General features: G+C 53.0%; 8 protein-coding genes across 8 annotated transcripts; 4 read left to right on the forward strand and 4 right to left on the reverse strand.

Moving 5' to 3' along the window:
• Positions 1 to 1498: 1498 nt before the first annotated feature.
• Positions 1499 to 3444, forward strand: EV422DRAFT_244629 (elongation factor alpha-like protein). Its single transcript, XM_053065686.1, has 4 exons — positions 1499 to 1610; positions 1684 to 1970; positions 2059 to 3132; positions 3209 to 3444. The coding sequence occupies exons 1-4, from the start codon at positions 1601 to 1603 to the stop codon at positions 3212 to 3214; spliced, it is 1377 nt and encodes a 458-aa protein (XP_052928785.1). The 5' UTR covers positions 1499 to 1600; the 3' UTR covers positions 3215 to 3444.
• Positions 3445 to 3459: 15 nt separating this feature from the next.
• EV422DRAFT_503847 (uncharacterized protein) lies at positions 3460 to 6543 on the reverse strand (the record flags this gene model as incomplete). Its single annotated transcript, XM_053068380.1, has 12 exons — positions 3460 to 3570; positions 3639 to 3763; positions 3884 to 4346; positions 4518 to 4605; positions 4851 to 5063; positions 5188 to 5346; positions 5473 to 5701; positions 5746 to 5922; positions 5968 to 6171; positions 6234 to 6283; positions 6393 to 6454; positions 6487 to 6543. The coding sequence occupies 12 exons, from the start codon at positions 6541 to 6543 to the stop codon at positions 3460 to 3462; spliced, it is 1938 nt and encodes a 645-aa protein (XP_052928786.1).
• A 288-nt stretch (positions 6544 to 6831) lies between these two features.
• On the forward strand, positions 6832 to 9181 carry EV422DRAFT_244821 (uncharacterized protein). The gene is made up of 3 exons (XM_053065688.1): positions 6832 to 7230; positions 7306 to 8342; positions 8409 to 9181. The coding sequence occupies exons 1-3, from the start codon at positions 7171 to 7173 to the stop codon at positions 8935 to 8937; spliced, it is 1626 nt and encodes a 541-aa protein (XP_052928787.1). The 5' UTR covers positions 6832 to 7170; the 3' UTR covers positions 8938 to 9181.
• A 102-nt stretch (positions 9182 to 9283) lies between these two features.
• EV422DRAFT_244567 (NADH-ubiquinone oxidoreductase complex I, 21 kDa subunit-domain-containing protein) lies at positions 9284 to 10549 on the reverse strand. Its single transcript, XM_053065684.1, has 3 exons — positions 10161 to 10549; positions 9818 to 9925; positions 9284 to 9737 (listed from the first exon to the last, which is right to left on the reverse strand). The coding sequence occupies exons 1-3, from the start codon at positions 10321 to 10323 to the stop codon at positions 9628 to 9630; spliced, it is 381 nt and encodes a 126-aa protein (XP_052928788.1). The 5' UTR covers positions 10324 to 10549; the 3' UTR covers positions 9284 to 9627.
• Positions 10550 to 11245: 696 nt separating this feature from the next.
• Positions 11246 to 14471, forward strand: EV422DRAFT_244667 (uncharacterized protein). Its single transcript, XM_053065687.1, has 4 exons — positions 11246 to 11454; positions 11524 to 11867; positions 11924 to 12048; positions 12113 to 14471. Exons 1-4 carry the CDS (start codon positions 11364 to 11366, stop codon positions 14145 to 14147), a joined length of 2595 nt encoding a protein of 864 aa, XP_052928789.1. The 5' UTR covers positions 11246 to 11363; the 3' UTR covers positions 14148 to 14471.
• Positions 14472 to 15832, reverse strand: EV422DRAFT_244602 (uncharacterized protein). The gene is made up of 3 exons (XM_053065685.1): positions 15435 to 15832; positions 15278 to 15360; positions 14472 to 15214 (listed from the first exon to the last, which is right to left on the reverse strand). The coding sequence occupies exons 1-3, from the start codon at positions 15683 to 15685 to the stop codon at positions 14796 to 14798; spliced, it is 753 nt and encodes a 250-aa protein (XP_052928790.1). The 5' UTR covers positions 15686 to 15832; the 3' UTR covers positions 14472 to 14795.
• A 138-nt stretch (positions 15833 to 15970) lies between these two features.
• On the forward strand, positions 15971 to 17066 carry EV422DRAFT_564435 (uncharacterized protein; the record flags this gene model as incomplete). The annotated part of the gene is made up of 3 exons (XM_053072197.1): positions 15971 to 16405; positions 16477 to 16814; positions 16874 to 17066. 3 exons carry the CDS (start codon positions 15971 to 15973, stop codon positions 17064 to 17066), a joined length of 966 nt encoding a protein of 321 aa, XP_052928791.1.
• A 1431-nt stretch (positions 17067 to 18497) lies between these two features.
• Positions 18498 to 19809, reverse strand: EV422DRAFT_517373 (pectin lyase fold/virulence factor). Its single transcript, XM_053069447.1, has one exon. The coding sequence runs from the start codon at positions 19620 to 19622 to the stop codon at positions 18633 to 18635; it is 990 nt and encodes a 329-aa protein (XP_052928792.1). The 5' UTR covers positions 19623 to 19809; the 3' UTR covers positions 18498 to 18632.
• Between the last annotated feature and the right edge of the window lie 114 nt (positions 19810 to 19923).

Here is a 19923-nt window from a genome sequence, read left to right on the forward strand (position 1 = left end):
CTTGCATCACGCAAGTGATTTTGATCCCACCACCGAGTCCTGACTGTCAACGGCGGCAACGGGAGAACATCGAGGAGGTCACTCGGAAAAACTAATCGTGGTCACCGTAGGTCCTTTTCGGGCTATCGTCGCTGGACCGACGTGAGCGTGGAGCCAAGATGACGTCGGAGAGTTGACCGCCTCAACGACCGAACGCGGCTGCGAAGTCCGAGTCCACCACGCCAATCAATCGACATATCGCATTTGATCGAGGAAGGAGGGCGGCACCTTCAATCTCCGCATCACTCTCCTGCTTGCATATAGGCCCGACCACCGCATAAAAAGGAATCACGATCGCTGGACCGATGATGTGGTCGGATTCTTTGGATTCATTTGGACAATCCGTTCGTGGAGCGTGATTGCAACAATTCGACGCCGGAGTGTGTTTTCGGAAACGGACTCGAAGAAGTTCTTTGTTACCCTACATCTGATGCTCTCAGAGATAATTGGATAGTGCGTCAAGGTCGGCGAATGAGGATGCCTGGGGATAAACACTGAGGAAAACCTCACTGGAACTCCACAACTACCTGTGAGTTGGATAGATTATTGGGACACATCGATAAATGAAGAGAACACTTGCACGGAGACCAGATCGAGGAAACCATAGCTGCTGCTCTCGTCCGATTTCAAAGAATCAATTGGACAGGGTCTGCTTTCGTCCGAATTGGATGCACGGCCGAACATTGATAGCGACAGAGCACTTTCGCAATCGGTGTGTGAAGTTTCTGTCGACTACCCCACCTTCTCACATTCTCATACCGTCATGGCTGGCGGGACGTAGTGTATTCTAGGGTCCTCCGACAACTGCTTGAAGGCACCATTTGTCATGGATGCGACATCACGCAAGCTTATGGACAACGAGACCAACGGCGAGGATAGCAGTAAATAAATGGGGGCGATGGGGTCCGGATATGCTTGTAGATCATTGTTCCAAAATCACATATTTATGCCATTTTCGGCCATGCCTTATACTCAGAGTAAGGTCGCTGCAAACAAATACGTACAGAACGTAGGGCAAAAAATTAGTACGTAGTGGTATGAGACGGGCGTTGATGAGCCTGTTTGATGAGTTTGAACTGTGGAGCAGTTACGTAGTACACCGCGCACGTGACGTGTGGCTTAATAATGAGTTTTTTACGACCGAATCCGAGGGTGCTTCGACTGAGCCAGACTGAGCCGACAGCAAGACAAATACCCAGCGGGAACCTTTTCAAATGCGCGGAGAAAGAAATTTTTTTCTTCCCCTCCCTCTCTGTCCCTTTCCTTGCTCAGACAAGAGGACGGGCAGAAAGGACACGCTTCCCCACCCCCACCCGCTCTTGCATAAATAGGCGCCCCCTCGACGCCCGCCGTCCTTTTTTTCTCTAGCATTCTTGCAGTTCTCCCTCTAGTTGAACAAACAGAAATCACTCACAATGGCTACCAAGGAACTCCCCCACTTGTCCATCGGTACGTACTCTCCTCTCCCTCTCCTTCCCTCGCTCCACTCGTCGCCGTCGTCGTTACTGCTCAGGCTTGGGCTGCTGTGCTCCGCCATTGCCGCCATCGTCGGCGATCTTCCATGGGAACATGTTCCGAAGTGATCTCGTCGACCTTCATTCTGCAGACGCTAACTTATACTTCTCCCACCCTTCTATCTCGTAGTTATCTGCGGTCACGTCGACTCCGGAAAGTCGACCACCACTGGTCGTCTTCTTTTCGAGCTCGGCGGTATCCCCGAGCGTGAAATGGAGAAGCTTCGCCAAGAAGCTGAGCACCTCGGCAAATCCTCCTTCGCCTTTGCCTTCTACATGGATCGCCAAAAGGAAGAGCGTGCCCGTGGTGTCACCATCGCTTGCACCACCAAGGAATTCTTCACTACCAACTACCACTACACCATCATCGACGCTCCCGGCCACAGGGATTTCATCAAGAACATGATCTCTGGTGCCGTAAGTATCTCCTTTCTCTCGATGCGGTATACATGATATCTGAGAATTCGCAGAAACTAAATCCATTCTTCCCTTTCCCTGATCATAGGCTCAAGCTGACGTCGGTCTCCTCATGGTTCCCGCTGACGGAAACTTCACCACCGCTATCCAGAAGGGTGACCACAAGGCCGGAGAAATCCAGGGTCAAACTCGTCAGCACGCCCGTCTTCTCAACCTTCTCGGTGTGAAGCAGCTCGTTGTCGGCGTGAACAAGATGGACTCTGACCCTGCGGGCCCCTACAAGAAGGAGCGCTACGATGAGATCGCCAACGAGATGCGCAACATGTTGATCCGTACCGGCTGGAAGAAGGACTTCGTCATGGGCAACGTTCCCGTTATCCCCATCTCCGGCTGGCAAGGAGACAACTTGCTCAAGAAGTCCGCCAACATGAGCTGGTACTCTGGGCAGGAGGTCACTACGCAATCCGGCAAGAAGGTCAAGGTCCACACTCTCCTCGACGCTCTCAACGACTTCGCCGAGATGCCCGAGCGTAAGAACGACGCCCCCATGCGTGTCCCCATCTCTGGAATCTACAAGATCAAGGGTGTCGGTGATGTGCTCGCTGGTCGTGTCGAGCAGGGTGCCGTTCTCCCCAACAAGGATGTCATCTTCGTCCCCACCCACACCGCCGCCAACGCATGCGCTGGCAAGGTCTTCACCGTCGAAATGCACCACAAGAAGGTTGAGAAGGGTCAGGCTGGTGACAACATCGGCATGAACATTAAGGGTCTCGACAAGAACAACATGCCCCGCGCTGGAGACATCATGATCTACAAGGACGACAAGTCCCTCAAGCCCGTGAAGTCGTTCGTTGCCCAGATCCAGACCCTCGACATTCCCGGCGAGGTCAAGCCCGGATACTCCCCCATTGGATTCGTTCGGTGCGGTCGCTCTGCATGCCGATTGAAGGCCATCAACTGGAAGATGGGCAAGGAGACCGGTATGAAGAAGCTCGAGGGCGCTCACTCCTTGAAGGCCAACGAGGCCGCCGAGGTCGTCATGGAGCCCATCCAGCCTCTCGTCGTTGACTCCTTCAAGAACTGCGAGGGTCTTTCCCGTATTGCCTTCCTTGACGGTAACTCCGCCGTCATGTTGGGCAAGGTTGTCAGTGTTGAGTTCCGGGTACGTTCCACCCTTTCGTCCCTCTGTTGTTGTTGTTGTGTTGTGCACGATGCTGACTCCGTCTTCCCGTTTCTAGGACTAAACCATCGGTCTTGTGAAAGCCGCCATGTCAAGAATCATAACAACACCCACCGCGTTTCTGAACCCCATTTTGTCCAAGCGTATTTTGTTAAATATACTAAGTTAGTTCTTTTTTTTGTATCTAAACTTTTTCGTAAGAGGATTTCAAAACGAACATTCGTGTCATTGCGTGTGCTGCGTTCTGTTTGTGGCGTTGGTCGATTTGCGAGCCGCCAGTTCTGTGTGCGGCTGGGTTCATGATTCTCGTCAACTTGCCTCTGGTCTCTTTTGGCGCGCCGTGTTATCAAGAAGGTCGAGTCGGAGGTGCCTTGAATCTTGATGTTCAGGCTTCACCTCGTAGTTGAGTGGTTGTGTCTCCTTCGAAATTCAGTTTCTGTTTTGTCCTCGCCAGCGCGGAAGGGCTGGAAGAACTCAGGACGACCCACCCGGCTTCTCAACGGCTCCGTCAAGACGAGCAGCTTCCCCAAATCACGCTGCATGTCCAGTCCGCTTCCACAACCCCGACTTTCCAAATCTAACCTCAGCTCGCCACCGTTCTGGATAAGCCAGCCTCACCCGCCATATAACACCAAAAATTGGTGTCAACCGAAGTGGAGTGCGATAATATTTGAGAACAAAGGGCGCGAGGACTTGTGGCTAGCGGATGGATGATACGCAGACGGGCACGCACACCCCTCAACGCATCCCGAGTTTTCTGCCCATACCGCAACCCCTAACGTCGCGTATATATATATATATATATTGGCCCTTTCGTGGACAGCGATTCGACGTTGGCGAGCCGTCAATTTTGGGCGCGAGAAATCCCGACCATCGGAGCTCCTCCACCACTTTGTGATCAGGAAACGATCGGACAGAGTAGATTTCGCGTCCAGGTAATCACGTTCACCACCGGGACTCCCATCATCCGCCACCGCCGCAGCCGAAGGATGGTTCAGCGCCGACGCCGATTGTTCTGGATACGGACTTGCTCGGGGATGGAAGGGCTCGGCAAAGATGATAGGCGCCGCACAGGCTGTTGGTTGCGGACGGGGAATGACATGCACGGCATCATATGGAAGCGTACGCGAGACCGTTCGGTGACATTTGGCGTCGATCGCATTCACCATCAGACTTTCGGACGCGCTACCGTGACGCTGAACGCTTTCACAGTTGAGATATTTGTTGAATCATGGAAGTGCCATTTCACAGTAGGTATCTGTCTGAAGCTTGGGACTCAGAATACGAAACACGGTTCTATCGAACCGACACCAAAAAAACACGAATGTTCTACGCCGGTGCAGCTTTAACAGCTCAATTCTACAAACCGAGTTATCTGAAAAATCTTGATGGAAGGAGAACCTCATCACCGGAGAGCAGCGTCGAATGTAGGACCGCTCGGTTTGAGGAATGTATCTATACACCACGGATGGATTCAGTTCTGAGTGTTGTCACTCGTATCCATTGCCAGTTACTTCGCGCTGGCTTTACGCATACGTCCGCCACTTGTTACCGTATCACCTATGATTCGGCATGTATATTCACTCCGCTCAACAGAAGGTGAGATCGGCGCTCGCTACGAAACCTGTTCCGGAACCGACGGCCGAAGCTCATGGATTTCCAGCCCGTCACGAAAGACAGCACGTAGGAGGAAAACTCACAGGACCCTCACAAGGAGATTTCCATCTGTGTCTTGGAACCCGTTTCTCCGCAGGTGAATGGCGCCGACGATCGAAGTATTCCAAACATGACAAACGGGAACAAGTAACCCGCGTTGCGCGCGTCCGCCCGCGCGCGTCCGACAAATCCGACTTCGCAGATGTACATCAATCGCATTGTATACCAAAGCCCTCCACAGATCGATAGCAGATGGTCTGCACCCGAGGTTACGGGAGAGGGCTCTTGCAGAGATCTCAGGAAAACATTGTGGTGGCTGCGTGTAAAAGTGCTCAGACCGCCCCTCAGGAGATTTGAACGCTTTCATCTGGCGAAACATACGTAGCTTGCAGACTCAACTTGGAGAGCTTAAGGCCCTGGGCGGAGATTCTCAATTTTCCGAGGTTGATGTTCCCGTCACGCTCGGCCTCACCGTCGGCGGGACCCACCGGAGTGCGAATTGGGAGAACAGAGTACGAAGACATAGTAGAGGTAGTATTTCTGAAGTATGTATCTTTTCATGTAAATACACACGCTCAACACCGCGAAATGCCCAACATAGTAAAATGCGGCAAAATACTATCCTGCATCAAACCAAACCGAACACAGTGCTTCCTAACTACATACGCCACCATGTCCCGCCATACCCCACCCCACCTCATTCCCCACCTTTGTAGGAGGCCTCCGGGCAATATTTGTGAATGATGCCACCACCATCGCCCCGCCACCAATCCCACCGCCGTGTCCGTCACCTCACAGCTCCTCAGGTCCAGAGTCTTCAAAGCCAAGGGCACGAAGTTCTCTCCAAAGTTCTCGCAGATCCTCTTCGTCGGTGACGCCTGAGCTTCCGGCCAGCCTGAGATTTCTCAACCCGCGACAATCACTGAGCAACTCACGCACGGTTAGGTCGTTGACGCGCGTGGTCGGTCAAATCAACAGCAGTCGAAGATTGTCCAGTAGCCTCCAAGATGTCCATATCCAGAGACGGCGTGATCCAAGTACATCTGGTGACGTCCAGTGTGGCAAGCATTCGTCTCCTGGCACGTATAGGCGGAGTTTGTAACATTCGTGCAATTGCTGAGCGACAAATGCTTCAGGCTCGACCTCACTTTTGCGACATACGTCGTAACACAGCGTCAGAGACAGAGTCGGGGTAGGCGCTGAAATCGAGTGCGGCCCAGACACGGCTCTCACTCCTGCGTAGGAGGGCGGGCCAAGTGCGAGAGACCGTGGTGCCACGGATAAGGGTGGTGAGTGGGAGATAGCTGAGGATGAGAGGAAAAGCTTCAGCGGGAGTGAGAGCGGGATTCTGCTGAGGTTTGGATGCTAGTGATGAGGCATCGGTTTGATTTGATATGTCTTTCTGCCAGTGTGGTGATTGTGTTCACTTTCGGTCTGCTGTAGACTTTCAATATTGACTTCAAACACTGTCAGAAGACTACAGAACGGAATCATAGAACGTTCCTCTAGATCGCGGAAACACATCCTACTCGCATACCCCGTATTTCATGCTTCCTGTCCGAGTCTTTCCCTTCGCGATCTCTTACATTCTCGCAACATCCTCATCTTTCCCCAAGCAAGAAAAGGCCTCGCCCGCGTGCAAGTAACCCTGAGTAACAGTGTAAGAGGGCATGAATGAACGTTAAAGATAGATCCGCTACCAGATTTATGCAGTCGCTCGTTCGGCCCCGCACACATATTTGGATATTTGTTGGATCAAGGCTAAGCACCGCCTGCGGCGTCATCCAAGGCCTCCTCCCAGGCGCCCACATCAAGTTGCGGCAACGATTCTATCTCCAAGAGTTTGTCGTTCTGCGGGTCGGTTGCACTACCTGTAAAACCATTCTGTTCCGAAATCAAGGGATTGGAGCGTGACGTTATGAGAGTTTGTTACTTATTCTTTCGCCTCGTCCAGCAAACGAATGCAAGCTACGTATTCGCCGCGCCGAAAGGCCGCGAATGCGGGCGAGATGGCGAGAGGTCTGGGCTGCGCCCGTGAGCTGCAGCTGGGTATGGGAGAATCGGGGGCGGTTGCCATTTCGGCTGTAACGAATAGTCCAAATGCGGTTCTGCGATGCAAGTTCTACAGGGTCCTTCGCTACATGATGTTGGAGAAGATTCCAGGCACACTTTTGCAGCTTTTACCCACTTTACATATCTATGACCTCTTTTGACGCAGCTTGTTTTTGACGCGGAACCCCATTGCATTTTATGCGTGAAGTCAACGCTTAAGACTCAAAAAGTTACGTGCTATCTGAGCACGGTCCTATAGGAGAACCTCGACCAGCTGCCTCTTGCACATAACGCTCGAAGCCCATTCATCCAATGTCGAACGTGCACTCTGGGCAGGACCTGAGTGCTGCTCTGGTCCAGACTTGCTCCGAGGTATGAGTTCAGTTACCGGCGGAAAAGAGCGGCAAGGACGAACCGCCGACACAAACGCTGACCTACCCCACTTAGATTGTCAACGAATTAGTAGCCGCCATCAAAGCCGGGAAGGATGTCAGCCTCACAGGAGTCAAAACAAAGGTTGCCAGAAAGTACCGGCTGCACACACAGCCAAAGTTGGTCGATATTATAGCCGCCATTCCCGAGCAGCACAAAGCCATGCTCCTTCCTCGCCTGCGAGCCAAGCCCGTGCGAACAGCTTCAGGAATTGCGGTTGTAGCCGTCATGTGCAAGCCGCATAGGTGTCCGCACATTGCCATGACAGGGAATATCTGTGTTTATTGTCCCGGTGGACCCGACTCGGATTTCGAATACTCGACGCAGTCGTACACGGGATACGAACCAACCAGTATGCGGGCTATCAGGGCTCGGTATAACCCATATGAGCAGGCGAGGGGACGGGTGGATCAGCTTAAGCAGCTAGGACACAGCGTAGATAAAGTGGAGTACATCATTATGGGTGGGACTTTCATGTCCCTAGCGGAAGAATACCGGAACTGGTTCATAGCAAACCTGCACGACGCTCTCACGGGGTACACCAGCAACGACGTTGACGAAGCCGTTCGGTTCTCGGAGCAGAGCGAAACCAAATGCATCGGAATCACCATCGAGACTCGACCGGACTACTGCTTGAAGCCTCATCTGAGCCAAATGCTCCGATACGGCTGCACACGGTTGGAAATCGGCGTGCAAAGCGTATACGAGGACGTTGCGAGGGATACTAATCGTGGACATACCGTCAAGGCCGTGTGTGAATCATTTCAGCTCGGTAAAGACGCCGGGTACAAAATCGTAGCGCACATGATGCCAGATCTGCCGAATGTCGGCATGGAGCGGGATATGGACCAGTTCAAAGAGTACTTCGAGAACCCAGCATTCCGATCTGACGGGTTGAAACTTTATCCTACGCTTGTCATTCGAGGGACGGGGTTGTACGAGCTGTGGCGGACTGGCCGGTATAAGAACTATACGCCGGAAGCGCTGGTGGATTTGATCGCTCGCATTCTGGCGCTCGTACCGCCATGGACTCGTGTGTACCGTGTTCAACGGTGAGTCAAGTGAGTTGGGTGTCTTTGGATGGAACACGATCACTGATACTTTCTCCCTCCCATCAGTGATATCCCCATGCCCCTCGTAACATCCGGCGTCGAACACGGTAACCTCCGCGAACTCGCGCTGAACCGCATGAAAGACCTCGGAACCGAATGCCGCGACGTCCGCACCCGCGAAGTCGGCATCCAAGACATCCACAACAAAGTACAACCCGACCAAGTCGAACTCATCCGCCGCGACTACGTCGCCAACGGCGGCTGGGAGACCTTCCTCTCCTACGAGGACCCGCGGCAGGATATCCTTATCGGTCTGTTGCGGCTGCGGAAGTGCAGTGAGGCGGTGTTTAGGCCTGAGTTGAAGGATCCGGGACAGTGCTCGATTGTGAGGGAGTTGCACGTGTATGGGAGTGTGGTGCCGATACATAATCGGGATCCGACCAAGTTCCAGCATCAAGGATTTGGGACTCTGTTGATGGAGGAGGCGGAGCGGATTGCGAGGGAGGAGCATGGGAGTGTTAAGCTGGCTGTCATTTCCGGTACGTTTTGGGTTCCGATCAATATGAGCGGAAGTCCTCGTTTCCAACCAATTTAACATACCGTTGGCTCCCACAGGAGTCGGAACACGCCACTACTATCGAAAGCTGGGGTATGAGCTTGACGGGCCATACATGTCCAAGATGCTCCTTTGAGGTGTCATCACACCCCAACAGTTGGACTCGAACAATTTTGAAACTCGCAAGGCTTCGCGGGACAGGCCTCAAGTTAACCCGAAAGAAATGCCTGTGTCGGAGGACAACACATTTGCGCTTGAAGTTTGTGATGGCTGCGCCGCTGGGTACCACCCATATAGGAAGCAACGGAGCCGCCGCAGCCTCGTCCACTGAAAATCGCCGTAGCGCATCACATGATTCACATCCCACCTCGCAGGACAGATTCTAGCGTAGTCCCGTAGACGTCGCAGGAGGCAGTCATGTAATGTAGCTTCGACATCATCACCAGCTTCTCATTGGCGTCGTATAGAATATGCGATCCAGCAAATAGGCACCGAACGTTCTTTGTGTCGGAATGACGAATTTCCTATGTCCACCCACTTCTCACTCCATGGAACTCCACACCCAACCCATATCGTTCACACGCCAGACGCAAACACACGACTGGTCGGGGCCATTCAAGGGGTATGGTGCTATATGTACTGTAAAGAAGAGCATCCCCAGAAAGGAGCGAGAGAGGAAAATTCACAAACAGGATGGTATACAGGGGAGTTTGATGGGAAGCGTCGTCTCTACCAATCAAGATCTTGCCATCCCTTCTTAACTGCTGGAGGCCGGGCAGCGATCTCTTTTGCCCATCGCGTTGCCTCCGCGTTGTTTTCTGTCCATCCCCAAAACCTGACTGTTAATGTGTTGAGGATCCGATGATTAGCGCGATGGTACACTTGACATAGTGAGCACAAGACAGGGAGAGGCACTTACATAGCGACCGTTTGCATGCGAAAATGAAACCGACGGATGCGTAGAAGGGGATCTGGACTGCCATGACACGAGGCATCACACGAGGGTGGAATGATGGGGACAGTCGTTCTGTAGGCAGGAGGTGGAACGTGAGTATGGGGGTTGCTTGGACCCTTGGCGAGGATGCAATCTCTTTCGACAACCCCGCAGTCTGCCTCTCACAGCTGATTCGTCTATGACCACCAGATGTCGTTCTGTCCCGCATTCCAGACCTATGCCTGATGGCTCCATTTGCCTCCTACGTCCCTTCGCGGGCCTTCAACCCCTCATCCCCTCCCTTCATGTCCCATTCCACAGTACGCACCCCAAATGTAGTGAGCAGCAGGGAAACCCAGCCCAACAGCAGCACCAACAGCGTAGTCCTCCTGTCGCATGTAACGGACCACATCCTTGATGTGTGGGTTGGCTTCTAAGAATTTGTAAGGGACGTGGTCGTCGTCGGGCAGGTTGGAGAAGAATTGAACCATGGTAGGCTATCGACTCGGAGACGGGTTTGGAGAAGGGATGACGACGGGGGATTGTTGAACCGATTAGACCTATCAAAGCACCGGAGCGGCTGGCAGCTGAGAGCGATACTACTGTCGAACAGAGATGGGGGTTGTTGAGTACTGCTTTACCGTTCGCAATCACCCCCTTTGGCGCTCGTTCCCAGAGGCCAAATCCCCACAACCGCGCGGCGAAGCACGTGACCGACGGGCAAGTGAACAGTCGAAACGGCGAAACGGCGAGGCGATTATTGCCCTGGACGAAGGTCAAACGCTCATCGGCACCGACTCCGTCGGCTCAAGCATATATCATAGAAAGTCGTAGGCAGAGAGGCTCGGAGAGGCAGGCAAAGACTCTCTTCCGAATGCCACAAACAAAGCGAGAACGAACCAGTAAACGGTCCCCATCTTCCAAAACGACGACTCAGAGTGGAGACGCGCAGGGACCAGGCCTACCATTGGGCGCACGGGGATCTCCCACGACCTCGACGAAATAACTTATATTCACAATGGCGAGTACAGTGTATCCCACTGTGCATATGTCGAAAGGTGGGGGCGGCAAAGCGTTTGAACTGTTGATTGTAGTCATTATCACCAAGGCTTTTACATTCACTTTCTCGTAGATACGTTCCTCGCCCTGCATTCCCAAGGTCAAAGCGATATCTTCCAAGCGGTGCTGTTTGGTATTCGTGACCTGACCGACGGAGAGGGGCTTGCTTTGCATGTCAAAGGCTTTGTGCCTTTCAAGTCGGACGGGAGCGACCTGTTCGCCGTTTTATCTCAACTTCTCAGCGTTCACGGTCAAACTGTGTTAGGATGGTTTGCGGTAAATACCAAACAATGCGGTTTAGATACACCAAGCATTTGCTCATATATGTTATCCGTAGGGATTTCCTTTCCATCCACACCTCGGCAAAAGCAACGAAATTCTGCGACAAACCGGTCACGACATCGCTTCGGCATACTTTGAAGTATTTCAGCATGCGGCACTCCGGGCATATTTAGCGTTTTCAGATTCCGACATGCCGACGGAAAGCGAAACGAAATCTGTGGATTTCTTGAGTGGATTGTCCGGACTGCTCACTGACCTTATTGGTCTGGTGTGTTTAAGGGGTGCGTTGCGCTCGGAGGAAGGTTGATTCCTCGGGATATCCGCGTTATTGATACCTCTTTGGGCCCCAGGCAGTCCGTTAGCTGGATTCACAACAATTGCCGGCTATCAATGCGTCACCATCAACATAGAGAAGCTAACGCCAGAAGCCGATAACTTAACGTACCTTGTAACGACTCCCACCATGGGGACTTCGTCTTCACAGAACGTGAAGGCGCTGCACGCTGCGTTCGAGCAAAGGGCAAAACCTTCACCTTCGGAATCGCGAGCCAATAGTTTACTCCAAGCTCGGCTCGCGAACTCCAGTACAGCGGACGCACTGATTCCTCAGTTAGACGAGGAAGCCACCCCTTTGGCAAGTCGAAAGCGAAAAAGCACATCCGATTTGGCACAGGAGAGCTTTCGGAAGAAGGTAGCTAGTGGTCAAGTCCGTAGCACTAAAGTCCTATGCGATATTTACAACCTTCGCAGATGAAAGTGAATTCAGACCAGGAGTCTCAGCTGGCCAAGGAAATAAGGTCAATACCTGATGAGAACATACATGTTCTCCCCGGGCAACGTTCCGATTATTTACGACAGATCACGGGTCCTGAGAGGTTTGTTCTTCTTGGCCTTGAAACCGGTCTTCGATCGATTCGACCTCACGCAATTTCCCTCTAGCTTCACATTTTGCTCTCCGTTTGACGAGCTGGCCTTCTCATCGATGTCTTTTCAAACGGCTGTTGACCAGCTGGGCGAATTGCCGCAAATAAGTTCAAACCTTCGGTCAAAGCATCAAGCTATAAGTCTACACATGACGTCGACCCTGGATGAGAAACTGAAGCGCTTCGAAGAAGCGGGACAGCGATATAACTTGCTGGCAAAGTATTTAGATACCCTCGAGACCATGGCGCGGAACCTGAGAAGCGCCGCTTTGGTGCGGCCCGTTCCGGAAGAAGCAGCTGCACCTCCGCCGCTGGCTGAACAACCAGGACAAGCAAACGAGGACGATGGGCCGCAGAATAAAGAGGTGGATAAGCCAATGCTGGAACGCGATGATGGAGAAGACGAGGAGGAGGAGCACAGACTCAGCCCCGCCTGCATCGATGAAATCGCGGATGTGTCTCAAAGTGTGTCATTGCCGACAATCGCAGAGAGCAGTAACGAAGCTGAGCATGCTGAAGTACCGGAACCCACGCATAATGTCACCCTGCAAGCTAAACTAGAGAAAATCTGGGAGCAAATGCCAAGGGAAGCTGAGGGGTCGACAGGGGCTCCGGCCTCACCGGCACAAAATCTCGCAACAGAACGACGATCACACACAGAAACAGATGTGCCAGCAGTGCCGAGTGGTGAATCGGTCGTGGATGTGCCAAAATCACCCGAAAGGGCTACCAACGGAACAGCGTCTTCACCAGAACCACAGCGATTTCTCGAAAGGCGGAACGCCACTGGAGAACCTCCGAGTTCCAGCACAGTTTCTCATCGGGCGGAGGAGACGCGTGATGAGGCCGAGGCTGAGCCAGAGAACAGAGCGACAACACCAGCACCGGAAGTCATTGTGAAAGTAGAAGCACCAACGCCTCGCAAGATTGGCCTCGAGGAATATATGCGAATGAAGGGGAAGCTTGCTGCTAGCAATTCGACACAAAAGTTCGAAGAGCCGAAACCGCGGGTAGATACGACTTCATCAGCGCCATCGAACGAAGAGCGCGAAACCGAACCGGCAAAGGAACTCCGACCGTCGGGAAGTGCGGAAAATGCCAAGCAACAGGAGTCCTCTGAAAGAGCGGATGTCACGGCGGGGACGGGGCCTCCGAAAGAGAAACAGCCTGCCAATGAACCAGCTGTGGCCGAGACCAAAGCGATATCCGTCGCACTTACCAGTCCGGTGGCCACCGAGGCACGGGCGCCAAGAGAGGAGATCAAGCCGGCGGTCTACAAAAGCGAATTGAGGATCGTGACGATAGACCGTCCCTTCGGGCAAACTGATGATGACCGATCACGGGAGTCTGTCTTACGGAAAAGCAGCCCACACCCGCATAGCCGCAGCCAGAGCGCTGATCGGCCAATAGCAAAGCGGCGAGACTCTCGCGGCGAACATACTCCCATCCGAGTCGTCTACCTCCAGGACGCAGCCAAAAGCCCTCCCCCGCGCTCCTCCCGCTCATCATCCATCGACAGTCGCGAAAGAGATCGCGACCGATATCACCGCTCTGCACCCGCTTCCATCCGCAACAGCCCTACACTGAAAGACGATATTGAGGAAGGGGAAGTGGCCGACTCATGGTCGGGGGAAACGCCTACGTCCTCGCGTTTCGATCGGAATCGGCGGTCAGGGTATTTCTCGTTCGCAGATCGAGAAAGAGAACGGGACCGTGACCGTGACCGCTCCTCAAGGAATCCGGTGAGCCCCATTTCCGTGCGAAAGCTCGACCGAGAACGAGACCGGGACAGAGATAGTGCACGGAGTTACAGCCCATCAGTCTCGAACCGCGACTCTGTGAGCTCAAGAGATAGATACTGGGACCGCGACCGGGACCGAGAAAAAGACCGGGCGAGGGATAGAGACCGCGACCCGGATCGGAATCGCGCCCGAGACCGAGAGCGGGACAGGGAACGGGAACGGGACTGGAATGACAGCAAAGAGCCGGATACTCGCTCTGCGTCTTCCTCTTCTGCGTGGGATAAGGATCGAGACCGGGCAAATCCATGAAAACTCATGGGTCTGTTCTCGGATTGTAGATTTTAATGTCTGCCGTGACATACGGATTCTGATTTTCATCAGGCCGGATGTGTTTGTCAAACGCGATTTTTGTATTGCATTACAAAGACGGAATATACCCTGGTGATGGGCAGTGATATCCTCGCTGCGATCTCTAGCTACTTTTGGTGAATACGTAGACCCATCTATGCAGGGGAGAGAAGAAACAGACCTCGCCCGGTACGCCTTCACAAAGCAAAACCCAAAGTAATACGCCCGGTGCACTTTTTCTGCCCTCAGTTGCCGCGAAGATCTGAACATGGTCTCTCGGTTGTTTCCGTGAGTGTGACTAGCAACATTCCCGGTGGTGCTTCATCTCAACAGTTGCCCGAAGGACTGGACATTCGATCGCAGGACCGGACCCTGGACCGGACCGGACCTGAACGCAGGTCCGAAACTTGAAGCTAGGCAGGCGAAGGTGGATCAATCTCCTGCAGGTCGCTTGTCGAGAATTCGGCTGTCCAAATCGCGGGCGGTACAGTATATATACAGTGTCCTGAAGAGTATTGAGGTTGAGGTCCATCATGTTCTTCGGCCCCGCGCCACGATATGAGAGCAGCACGAGTTCGTCGGCTTAACGCCTTGGGGACTTTCTGGTAGCTAACCCTCCCTGGTTTCCACAATAATAAACTTGGTGCACAAGAGAACTGTTTCGGTGGAAGCCCCTGTTCCACGCTTGTTCGCCGCCGAATCCGCTCCGATCCCCCTTTCGACTACGACTGGATCATATAGTTCCACCACATGCCCCGACTCGATAGTCGTCCAATTGCGCTCATCCGCGGATGCCATGTTGTGTAGTTTTGTGCAATGCCGGAACACTACATTCGTGATGTCGGACTCCTGGTTCACGTCATCAAGAGGGAATTCGCTGGGTGTTGGTCCATCGGCCAAAATCCCCAACGGCGTGCGTGGGATCCACGGCCGGCAATCCGCCCAAGTGACATTCATGAACAGATCATGCGTTGCTGTCATGACGCTGACAACGATACTAGGCTGTGCACCATACTGCCGTTTGCGAGCTGAAAACAGTTCGTATCTGAGCCGAAGCTCGTATGATGTGTGCACACCGTCGGTTGTCTCACCTTCACTCGTCGTGTGCATCCACATGATACTATCCGACCTATCTACCGCAGCTAAATTTGTCAAGCGCTCAGCAAGGCCACCCCTATCCAAGATGCTTATATTAGGCAAAGTTGCTGTTCAACCTTGAAGTGCAAAGGATTGAGGCGAGCGACTTACGGAACAAATTTTCTCGTCCTGGCCTTCGTCTCGCCGCCTTCTGGCCCACCACCTTGCTTGTGCCCGCCACCAGCTGAAACCCCCTGATACTTTTTCCAGCTTAGAGGTGCGGCATCCTGCGGGAACGGTTCTCCAGGCGGAGAACGCGCAGAGGTAACGTGGGTACCAGGCTGGTCAACGAATCGCGAGTCATCGTGGGGTGGTGATGTGGTGCTTTGTGCGACGGGTACAGTAGGAATGGTAAACTTCATTTCAGGATTTGCCTGCCGTCTGAGCTCTACGAGGCTGGACCTATGTTATGGTTTCCTGCGATAGACTGAGTTGCTCGCAGCTGTCTGTCATGGCCCACTTGGCCCAGCGTAATTTCCCAGAGGTCTGAAAAAAGTTCTCAGGAACAAGAAAGTTGGGGCACAAACAAATCTCGTGCCTAGCCTTTGAACTTCGCAAAGCAAGTAAAACTACCGTACCTAGTCCACCGTCCCTTGCCTCATATACGACTTTCCCGAACATCCCGACACACCAGACTCACACAGGCGATGGGAAACTGCGCTTCGGGATGCCTGGACGCTACTGAAGCGTGTTGTCCCAACTCGGCGTGGCTGGCCTCATATCGCAATGGCCTCGCATCACAGTTGACGTTCGATTATGACGAGATCGATGACTTGGAGTTTGAGAACCTCCTGAACAACCCCAACGCGCATGGTGCTTATAACCATGCCCACAACAGGTCGCCTTTCTGGGACAAAGTCGCTGCTCTATTTCGGCCCCCGAGAGATGGCGCGCCGGGGCGACCGCATCGTGGAGGTTTCAGGGCCGGCGGGTACCAGTCTGTCCCAACCGACGGGCGTGAGGGAAACAGAGGGCCGTTTGTGCGGGAACTGGATGATGAGGAGTTCTTGAGGCATGAGGAAGACGCTCAGCTCATGAATAATGAGCAGATTCGGAGGATAACGAGTTTCGTTCGGGAGCAGGTGAGTTGACTGTGACATAGCTTGTGGTACTATAATCGCCGCTCGTGCATTCTAACCCTCAGAAATCTCAGCCACGGGCCACTAATCCGTCTCCTACGCCACCGCCATTGGTTGAGACAGCATCAAAAACCCCCGACAGCATAGGATCCAGTGACCCACTCTCACATTTCTCCAAAGGCGTGATTGAGAGCGAGCCTCTGCCATCAAAGATCAACATACCCAAAGCAACACCGCTCTCCAACTCGCCAGAACCATCATCAGTGCCAAAACCAGCGCATAATACCCATCCAACCTTCCGCCCAAAGAAGCGAAGTACATTTGCCTCGGGTGCAGCGTTCGCCGCCGCTGCGCTCTCGAATAGCGGCCAATCCCCTCCAAGCGTATCTCTGGATTCGGAATCGGATTTCGGGTAGGGTTCAATGTTTCGTGCAAGCGCCTGATCGTACACTAACCTCACCAGAAATTCAGCAACTTCCAAACTGCCAAACCAGAAGCTCCGAAAGTATCGTCTGCCTTTCTTCCTAGGCAAGAGTCTGACTTCGACGTAGGGGCTTCGCAAGGATACGCAACCCCGCCTGAAGCCCTTCCTCAGCAGAGTGATGGGGATTCGACTTCCACAGCTTTGAGAACCGATCCTCTTGGTGGCGCGGTGGTCGAGTGAATGTGACATGGCCATCGAGCCATCCATTACTTGTCGTGGGATCCAGACTCAGGCAGAACTCTGCCGCTGTCGTCTGGTATATAGAGTCCCAAAGGGCTGCAGAGACATGATCTATGAGCGGCTCAGTCTAATTTTTGGTTTCCGATATATCTTGAGACCGAGTGATATCAGTTTGCATTCAAATCCATTCATTCCGTAGAGCGCGGTGGGAAGTTTTGTGACAATTCTCTGGACTTCATGGATCGGGCCTTTCACTTGTTCCTAAGTATACGCATATGTGTGCGATGGACATGGGCCAATCAGCTCGAGCCTCTCAAACGTCTTTGGTCAATCGATGAGATTTTCATGACTTTCAATTCATGAATGCGTCAGGCTTGGTGCAGTGTGGCTTGAGATCCCTGCAAACCCTATTCGCTTACATACAAATTTTGGCTCCCTCTGGCGCTCACAGAAAGTGTGTCTGCCAACGGAGCTGATCTGAGCGCGTTACATTTCCGGCTTAGCCCCCACTGGATTGCCTCAGAAGCATGCAGATCTGGAGGTCTGCCGCGCGGACTATAACAAACAAATGCCGGGTCTTTCCAGTTGGGCATGCTCCGTTTGTCCCTGCTAACCGTATAAGGGGTTTATTTGCACTTTCCATTGTTAATCCAGAGGGTCTTCTAGGTTCGCTCCCGACGTTCCAAATACCAGCACAATTGCAGCGCGTCCTTTTCATTGTGTCCAAATCCACTCTTTCTCCAATCTAAATCCCCACCGCCAACCACTTCACCGTTTCTCCAAAATGCCAGAACACCCAACCACGTCAGATGACCGCCCGCCTTCTCTCGAATTCTCTCGACTTATCTACCACAGGCGGCGGTCCAACAAGCTCAAAATGGCTAGCCTGTTTTTTCTCACCGCCATCGACATTCTTGGACGCCGCGCTGGCGCTTTTTGCTTTCAAGTGTGGGACGTTTTGACGGCTGATATGTATGGAAGGGCAATGTAAGCGGTGGGATGAGAAGTGTGTGTACAACCTGCGGCCACCCTCAATCTATACATGTATGATAGATTCGTCATCACCGAAAACTGGCCCATTCCCCACAAGGCAATGTGGGTTTGGCTACAGCTTTGTCCTAAGGTATTCTAGGTGCAAATGACTAGTAGGCCCGAAATATGGCCACAGGCACGGGGGGAACGAGTGACTACTACATGGAAACTGGCTTGTCCGTCCGCTCAACGCGTTCCAGAGGGAGCTCGGCCGCCAGTCTTGAGACTATCCTGCGGACTGACTCTTCTGGCCATTGAATCCATTGCAGTCCTGAGCAACGCGAACGGAGAATAATTGAACAACTGTCAAAGGGTATTGACGGTAGACCGGTGACCGACAATACGGTTTGCGAGCCCAAGGGCACGGTATTACACTCTTTTTGACAGTAATTGAATCCACTCGTTGGTATGTATATTCGGGCGTATTCCGATTCTATGTAGCCAAGGCCGCCCTCATATAGCCAGAGGTGCACGATCAGCTACGATCAATCTATTTCCAATCTAGTATCTAGGGGGTATACCAATAGTTCGAGTTTAAATATACTTCTTGTCCACCCAGTTGGTCGACTCGAGGACATTCGCCATCGAGTATTTTCCAACCTCGTTAGCGGCCAGAACACGGGACAAGATACGCTTGCTTGTAGCAGAACCGGTGCCCATGTTGTTATATTCAAAGAACTGGAGGTTTTGGGTGGGGTCGGTCGGGTTCCATTGGTCCCAGCCTGTGGGTTTGATGATGTTCGAGATGTCGCTGTTCATGAAGACGACATGAGCGAATTGCCTCCACGGGCGTCCCAAAGCAACACCTCCGTTGACGGTAGGGAGAGCATTATCGGCCGCGGCGACTGTGCACTGGTTAAACACGTAAACGCCCTTGTTGGTAGCAGAGTCCACTCCGGAGGCGGTAACCCAACCCTTGTCCAGCGAGCGCATGTCACACTTCTGGAAGTATGCGCGGGAACGAGAGCCGAAAATGTAGTCGACGCGACCAACAATCTTGGTTTTGCCGAAGTAGTGGTGACCTTGGTTCGTGAGCAGGGTGTCTTGCCATCCCAGCAATTGGCAGCCGTAGTATCCCTGGCGATCGGCCTGGGCAGAGAGAGCAATGGCCTGAGAGCCGACGAACTCGTTCTGGATGTTGATGTTGTACATCGAGAAATCAGCACTTTGCGCGCGGACAGTGCCCGAGGCATCGTTGTTACCGGCCGAGGCAGCAGACTTCTTGTACGTAATCAAGACTTCGTTCGACTTGTAATCCACGTCGTTTTTGGAATAACCGATAATTGTCATTGGGGCGGAACGCTTGATATGGACTTGCTCGTTGTATGTACCGGGGTAGACGAAAATGGTGGCGGCAGCCTTGGCGGGGGCAGCGGCGACTGCGGCGCTCACAGTACTGTAAACCTTCGCATTGCCCTGGGAAGTCTTGGACACAATCAAGGCTCCGGCGGGAGGCGTTGTGAGGGCATCGGCACCGAGAGCTGCGCAAAGGCAGGCAAGGACAGCTGATTTGAGACCGAACATGGTGAAGTGCTTGAATTTAGGTGTGGTGGATGAAAGGTCAGAAGGGATGCAGTATGGCCCGGCTTTTATAGCCGAATGCCTGCAAGCCGCATCCAGTTTTTCCTTCTGAGTTTCCGCATGAGGTGAACTTTTTGGGACAGATTTGCTTTCCTTTCCACCGCGCACGCGTACGACGCGGAACGATGCGTTCGCCGGTGCTCGTCGAATGTTGAAAGTATAAGAAAGTTTGCTTCCTGATTCCGATTTCCCGGGACGCCCGGGTTTTGGGGCGCCTTCCCATCCGTGGCTCATTTGCATTTTT

This window comes from Fimicolochytrium jonesii (assembly GCF_025526975.1).
Source record: "Fimicolochytrium jonesii strain JEL569 chromosome Unknown EV422scaffold_3, whole genome shotgun sequence".
Taxonomy (NCBI): domain Eukaryota; kingdom Fungi; phylum Chytridiomycota; class Chytridiomycetes; order Spizellomycetales; family Powellomycetaceae; genus Fimicolochytrium; species Fimicolochytrium jonesii.

What these genes read in the sequence shown, in the direction of transcription:
- EV422DRAFT_517373 (XM_053069447.1), bottom strand. Translation starts at nt 19,622, where the DNA reads ATGTTCGGTCTCAAATCAGCTGTCCTTGCCTGCCTTTGCGCAGCTCTC.
- EV422DRAFT_244667 (XM_053065687.1), top strand. Translation starts at nt 11,364, where the DNA reads ATGCCGACGGAAAGCGAAACGAAATCTGTGGATTTCTTGAGTGGATTG. An exon ending in TGGTCTGGTGTGTTTAAGGG is followed by an intron (nt 11,455 to 11,523) that starts GTGCGTTGCGCT and finishes TTTGGGCCCCAG; the next exon opens with GCAGTCCGTTAGCTGGATTC. An exon ending in AGAGCTTTCGGAAGAAGGTA is followed by an intron (nt 11,868 to 11,923) that starts GCTAGTGGTCAA and finishes CAACCTTCGCAG; the next exon opens with ATGAAAGTGAATTCAGACCA.
- EV422DRAFT_244629 (XM_053065686.1), top strand. An exon ending in AGAACATGATCTCTGGTGCC is followed by an intron (nt 1,971 to 2,058) that starts GTAAGTATCTCC and finishes CCCTGATCATAG; the next exon opens with GCTCAAGCTGACGTCGGTCT.
- EV422DRAFT_244602 (XM_053065685.1), bottom strand. Translation starts at nt 15,685, where the DNA reads ATGAAGTTTACCATTCCTACTGTACCCGTCGCACAAAGCACCACATCA. An exon ending in AGGACGAGAAAATTTGTTCC is followed by an intron (nt 15,361 to 15,434) that starts GTAAGTCGCTCG and finishes CATCTTGGATAG; the next exon opens with GGGTGGCCTTGCTGAGCGCT. An exon ending in GATGCACACGACGAGTGAAG is followed by an intron (nt 15,215 to 15,277) that starts GTGAGACAACCG and finishes AACTGTTTTCAG; the next exon opens with CTCGCAAACGGCAGTATGGT.
- EV422DRAFT_244821 (XM_053065688.1), top strand. Translation starts at nt 7,171, where the DNA reads ATGTCGAACGTGCACTCTGGGCAGGACCTGAGTGCTGCTCTGGTCCAG. An exon ending in TGGTCCAGACTTGCTCCGAG is followed by an intron (nt 7,231 to 7,305) that starts GTATGAGTTCAG and finishes TACCCCACTTAG; the next exon opens with ATTGTCAACGAATTAGTAGC. An exon ending in CGTGTGTACCGTGTTCAACG is followed by an intron (nt 8,343 to 8,408) that starts GTGAGTCAAGTG and finishes CCCTCCCATCAG; the next exon opens with TGATATCCCCATGCCCCTCG.
- EV422DRAFT_244567 (XM_053065684.1), bottom strand. Translation starts at nt 10,323, where the DNA reads ATGGTTCAATTCTTCTCCAACCTGCCCGACGACGACCACGTCCCTTAC. An exon ending in TGCTGCTCACTACATTTGGG is followed by an intron (nt 9,926 to 10,160) that starts GTGCGTACTGTG and finishes TCCTGCCTACAG; the next exon opens with AACGACTGTCCCCATCATTC. An exon ending in CGCATGCAAACGGTCGCTAT is followed by an intron (nt 9,738 to 9,817) that starts GTAAGTGCCTCT and finishes ACACATTAACAG; the next exon opens with TCAGGTTTTGGGGATGGACA.